The following is a 6,557-nucleotide window of genomic DNA, read 5'->3' as shown; positions in this document are numbered from 1 at the left end:
GACAGATGAGCCCCCCGACCAGACAGACGAGCCTCCTAACCAGACAGACGAGCCCTTAGACCAGACAGACGAGCCCCCAGACCAGACAGATGAGCCCCCAACCAGACAGACGAGCCCCCAGACCACAGACAGACGAGCCCCCCAACCAGACAGACGAGCCCTTAGACCAGACAGACGAGCCCCCAGACCAGCCAGACGAGCCCCCCAACCAGACAGACGAGCCCTTAGACCAGACAGACGAGCCCCCAGACCAGACAGACGAGCCCTTAGACCAGACAGACGAGCCCCCAGACCACAGACAGATGAGCCCCCAACCAGACAGACGAGCCCCCAGACCACAGACAGACGAGCCCCCCAACTACACAGACGAGCTGTCTGGCTGGGGGGCTCGTCTGTCTGGTCTGGGGCTCATGTTCCACACACTGTCTTTATGTTATAATCCGTCTGTCACATTTAATATTCAGATGTTTTCACAGTGGCAATTTATTGTCTGGAATAATGGGCAAGTAGACAGATGTGTGTTGAAGTGTTTTATCTACCCAGCCAGCCACGACAAACAACGTCTCTTCTAAGGTCAAAGGGTCACCTGGATTTATTGAGCAAACAATGGAGGGAGGGAGGGAGTGAAGGAGGGAGAGAAAGAGAGAATTAAATGAATCCTAGTAAAACATTATGCATGGCTTTTTTTATACTTCTGTTATTGTTCTGAGGGTGTACTGATCTATCTTGGTACTGAAGATTTGGTGAGGCGGTAGAGAGAATAAACCTAGCTACGCCACACCCTGGAGCTCTGCCTAACCATACAGGTTATTATATCTGCTGGGAGCTCTGTCTAACCATACAGGTTATTATATCTGGTGGGAGCTCTGTCTAACCATACAGGTTATTATATCTAGTGGGAGCTCTGTCTAACCATACAGGTTATTATATATGGTGGGAGCTCTGTCTAACCATACAGGTTATTATATCTGGTGGGAGCTCTGTCTAACCATACAGGTTATTATATATGGTGGGAGCTCTGTCTAACCATACAGGTTATTATATCTGGTGGGAGCTCTGTCTAACCATACAGGTTATTATATCTGCTGGGAGCTCTGTCTAACCATACAGGTTATTATATATGGTGGGAGCTCTGTCTAACCATACAGGTTATTATATGTGGTGGGAGCTCTGTCTAACCATACAGGTTATTATATGTGGTGGGAGCTCTGTCTAACCATACAGGTTATTATATCTGGTGGGAGATCTGTCTAACCATACAGGTTATTATATATGGTGGGAGCTCTGTCTAACCATACAGGTTATTATATCTAGTGGGAGCTCTGTCTAACCATACAGGTTATTATATATGGTGGGAGCTCTGTCTAACCTTACCATACAGGTTATTATATCTGGTGGGGGCTCTGTCTAACCATACAGGTTATTATATCTGGTGGGAGCTCTGTCTAACCATACAGGTTATTATATATGGTGGGAGCTCTGTCTAACTATACAGGTTATTATATCTAGTGGGAGCTCTGTCTAACCATACAGGTTATTATATATGGTGGGAGCTCTGTCTAACCATACAGGTTATTATATCTAGTGGGAGCTCTGTCTAACCATACAGGTTATTATATATGGTGGGAGCTCTGTCTAACCATACAGGTTATTATATCTGGTGGGGGCTCTGTCTAACCATACAGGTTATTATATCTGGTGGGAGCTCTGTCTAACTATACAGGTTATTATATATGGTGGGAGCTCTGTCTAACCATACAGGTTATTATATCTGGTGGGGGCTCTGTCTAACCATACAGGTTATTATATCTGGTGGGAGCTCTGTCTAACCATACAGGTTATTATATCTGGTGGGAGCTCTGTCTAACCATACAGGTTATTATATCTGGTGGGAGCTCTGCCTAACCATACAGGTTATTATATATGGTGGGAGCTCTGTCTAACCATACAGGTTATTATATCTAGTGGGAGCTCTGTCTAACCATACAGGTTATTATATATGGTGGGAGCTCTGTCTAACCATACAGGTTATTATATCTGGTGGGAGTTCTGTCTAACCATACAGGTTATTATATATGGTGGGAGCTCTGTCTAACCATACCATACATATCTGGTGGGAGCTCTGTCTAACCATACAGGTTATTATATCTGGTGGGAGCTCTGTCTAACCATACAGGTTATTATATATGGTGGGAGCTCTGTCTAACCATACAGGTTATTATATCTGGTGGGAGCTCTGTCTAACCATACAGGTTATTATATCTGGTGGGAGCTCTGTCTAACCATACAGGTTATTATATATGGTGGGAGCTCTGTCTAACCATACAGGTTATTATATCTAGTGGTGTAACGCACGTCGTCGGGCGAAGGAGAAGAGGACCAAGGTGCAGCGTGGTAAGTGTTCATAATTTTAATCGAATAAACTGAACACTGAACAAAACAACAAAAGACGACAAACGAACAGTTCTGCAAGGTATACACACAAAACAGAAAACAACCACCCACAAACACAGGTGGGAACAGGCTACCTAAGTAGGGTTCTCAATCAGAGACAACGATAGACAGTTGCCTCTGATTGAGAACCCCACACGGCCAAACACAAAGAAATAGACAACATAGAACACCAGACATAGAATGCCCACCCCAACTCACGCCCTGACCAACCAAAATAGAGACATAAAAAGGATCTCTAAGGTCAGGGCTTGACAGGTGGCAGCTCTGTCTAACCATACAGGTTATTAGATCACCTGTGGGCATCCTGGGGTACTACATGTTGTAGTTTCCCACCCAAAGGTTATTTTTAGGCTTAGTTAGGAATGTTTTGAGATCGTTGGATCAGGAATGTCAAATCAAGTGCTCCATATGTTTGAAACACAGTACAGACGTTTGTAAAAGCGTAAAGAGGAAATGAACAGTAAACTATGGGTTAATAGAGCTTGTCTTTCTAAGATCCTTGGTGACTGACGCCTCTCGTCTCCTAAAGAAAGTCCCAGCTCAGATGGAGAGGGGTAGGAATGAGTATGGAGATGGATCGTAGAGCAGGGGGTTATGTACGCTAATACTGTTTGTGCTGGCGAGGTGCTTGTGAATGTTGAAGAATTTTACATTGGGGAAATTGAGACATTCATTTTGTGTAAAACACTTAACCATTTTGATTTCTGTAACATTATGTTGTGTAACATTATGTTGTGTAACATGCGTAATCATTTTGCTCTCTGTAACATTATGTTGTGTTTGTGTTTTCCAGGAGCGATTCACGGACGACTGTAGGTTCTGGGAGCGTTTCCAGGAGAGCAGTTACAACACTTATGCCTCAGTGTTGCACCGGAACCACCGGACGGGACGGGACTGGTACGTGGCCCTGAACAAGAGAGGAAGATCCAAGATGGGCTCCAGCCCCAGGGTCAAATCACAGCACGTTTCCACACACTTCCTCCCCAGGCTCAACGACCTGCACAGCGTTCGGGGCTTCACCATCACCCACAGGAGCAAAGAGAGGAGGAGAAACCAGCCGCCACTGACCAAACCGCCCTCCCAGCCATACGGGGATGTTAATGCAGAGACGGGGAAGAGGGTGCAGACTGTCAAGTACTGGCCCAAGTTTCGGTTTGGATAGACTGCGAAGTGATGAGGGATGAAGTAATACCAACTATGTGTGTTATATGGATGGATAGGATGGATTACTGGCCACCATAAACATGGACATGACACCTGTTGCCCTCAAATATTTATTTTTTTACTGAACTTTTACTTTCCGTTATTTCTAAGCATTCCAGTTGTCATAAAGTAGTGAGTTTTAAACCAAAGGGCTGTAATATGCAAATCATTAAGCTTTGTGATTGTAAAGCTAAGATGGTTACAATGGTTGGGGTTGGAAACACTTCCGGAGGTGATCCCTTTCGTCCAATTAAATACACAACGTGTGATAACTAGTTATATATAGTTAGAAACACAATGTGAGGTACATTATATTACCAAAAGACACCTGCTCCTCGAACATCTCATTCCAAAATCATGGGCATTAATATGGAGTTGGTCCCCCCTTTGCTGCTATAACAGCCTCCACTCTTCTGGGAAGGCTTTCCACTAGATGTTGGAACATTGCTGCTATAACAGCCTCTACTCTTCTGGGAAGGCTTTCCACTAGATGTTGGAACATTGCTGCTATAACAGCCTCCACTCTTCCTGGAAGGCTTTCCAATAGATGTTGGAACATTGCTGCTATAACAGCCTCCACTCTTCTGGGAAGGCTTTCCACTAGATGTTGGAACATTGCTGCTATAACAGCCTCCACTCTTCTGGGAAGGCTTTCCACTAGATGTGGGACATTGCTACTATAACAGCCTCCACTCTTCTGGGAAGGCTTTCCACTAGATGTTGGAACATTGCTGCTATAACAGCCTCCAGTCTTCTGGGAAGGCTTTCCACTAGATGTTGGAACATTGCTGCTATAACAGCCTCCACTCTTCTGGGAAGGTTTTCCACTAGATGTTGGAACATTACTGCTATAACAGCCTCCACTCTTCTGGGAAGGTTTTCCACTAGATGTTGGAACATTGCTGCGGGGACTTGTTTCCATTCAGCCATAAGAGCATTAATGAGTTCAGGCACTGATGTTTGGCGATTAGGCCCGGCTCGCAGTCGGCTTTCCAATTCATCCCAAAGGTGTTCGATGGGGTTGAGGTCAGGGCTCTGTGCAGGCCAGTCAGGTTCTTCCACACCGATCTCGACAAACCATTTTTGTATGGACCTCGCTTTGTGCACGGGGTCATTGTCATGCGGAAACAGGAAAGGGCCTTCCCCAAACTTTTGCCACAAAGTTGGAAACACAGAATCGTCTAGAATGTCATTGTATGCTGTAGCGTTAAGATTTCCATTCACTGGAACTAAGGGGCCCGAACCATGAAAAACAGCCCCAGACCATTATTCCTCCTCCACCAAACTTTACAGTTGGCACTATGCATTGGGGCAGGTAGCGTTCTCCTGGCATCTGCCAAACCCAGATTTGTCCGTTAGACTGCCAGATAGTGAAGCGTGATTCATCACTCCAATGGAGGCAAGCTTTACACCACTCCAGCCTACGCTTGGCATAGCGCATGGTGATCTTAGGCATGTGTGCAGCTGCTCAGCCATGGAAAACCATTTCATGAAGCTCCCGGCGAACAGTTCTTGTGCTGACGTTTCTACCAGAGGCAGCTTGGAACTCTGTAGTGAGTGTTGCAACCGAGGACAGACAATTTTTACGAGCTTCAGCACTCGGCGGTCCCGTTCTGTGAGCTTGTGTGGCCTACCATTTCGCGACTGAGCCGTTGTTGCTCCTAGACATTTCCATTTCACAATAATAGCACCTACAGTTGACCGGGGCAGCTCTAGCAGGGCAGAAATCTTACAAACTGACTTGTTGGAAAGGTGGCATCCTATGACGGTGCCACGTTGAAAGTCACTGATCTCTTCAGTATGGGCCATTCTACTGACAATGTTTGTCTATGAAGATTGTATGGCGTTGTGCTCAATGTTACACACCTGTCAACAACTGGTGTGGCTGAAATAGCCGAATCCACTAATTTGAAGGGGTGTCCACATACTTTTGTATATATATATAATATAACTAGTTCACATGGTTAGAAACACAACATGACAACTAACTAGTTGATCTTTAACAGCTGCGGGGGGGATCAAGCAGTAAACTGTCCATCACAGCTATCCTAGATTCTAGAGAACAGTCTCACAGCTGTCTCTAGAGAACAGTCTCCTACCATGACCCTGTGGCCTGGAGGATGTTCCCAAGAGGACAGTTCCATGGGGATGAAGATGCCTGGATGGACTGACAGGCCGTGTTTTGGAGGAGGCTCAAGCCATAGGTGTATCAGATGGCAGAAAGGCAGACAGTTTGTGTGACCTAGAAGGAAAACACTGCCGAGGAGGAGGAGGAGGAAGGAGGAGGAGGAGGAAGGAGGAGGAGGAGGAAGGAGGAGGAGGAGGAAGGAGGAGGGGGAGGAGGAGGAGGAGGGATGCTAGTTGATAATTGTCTGGTTTCAAACCTGGGTCTCCTGTGTGCCATCAAATTGGGTTTTCTTTCTTTAGACTGAGCTAAAGCCTTTGTTTTCCTTCGTTAGACTGAGCTAAAGCCTTGGTTTCCCTTCTTTAGACTGAGCTAAAGCCTTGGTTTTCCTTCTTTAGACTGAGCTAAAGCCTTGGTTTTCCTTCGTTAGACTGAGCTAAAGCCTTGGTTTTCCTTCGTTAGACTGAGCTAAAGCCTTGGTTTTCCTTCGTTAGACTGAGCTAAAGCCTTGGTTTTCCTTCGTTAGACTGAGCTAAAGCCTTGGGTTTCCTTCGTTAGACTGAGCTAAAGCCTTGGTTTTCCTTCGTTAGACTGAGCTAAAGCCTTGGTTTCCCTTCTTTAGACTGAGCTAAAGCCTTGGTTTTCCTTCTTTAGACTGAGCTAAAGCCTTGGTTTTCCTTCGTTAGACTGAGCTAAAGCCTTGGTTTTCCTTCGTTAGACTGAGCTAAAGCCTTGGTTTTCCTTCTTTAGACTGAGCTAAAGCCTTGGTTTCCCT

The 6,557-nt window shown here is 45.7% G+C and overlaps 1 protein-coding gene across 1 annotated transcript in view; it reads left to right on the top strand.

The window, feature by feature from the left end:
* The window catches only part of LOC129852758 (fibroblast growth factor 5-like), a 14,280-nt gene extending 8,359 nt beyond the window's left edge, over positions 1–5,921 (top strand). Inside the window, exon 3 of the mRNA XM_055918418.1 lies at positions 3,248–5,921. Coding sequence (XP_055774393.1) covers positions 3,248–3,616 — 369 coding nt within the window. The 3' untranslated portion in view covers positions 3,617–5,921. The remainder of the gene's footprint in view (positions 1–3,247) is intronic.
* Positions 5,922–6,557: the final 636 nt, after the last annotated feature.

The sequence above is a fragment of the Salvelinus fontinalis genome, chromosome 4, assembly GCF_029448725.1.
Source record: "Salvelinus fontinalis isolate EN_2023a chromosome 4, ASM2944872v1, whole genome shotgun sequence".
NCBI lineage: Eukaryota > Metazoa > Chordata > Actinopteri > Salmoniformes > Salmonidae > Salvelinus > Salvelinus fontinalis.
This window is presented reverse-complemented; position numbering and strand designations above follow the sequence as displayed.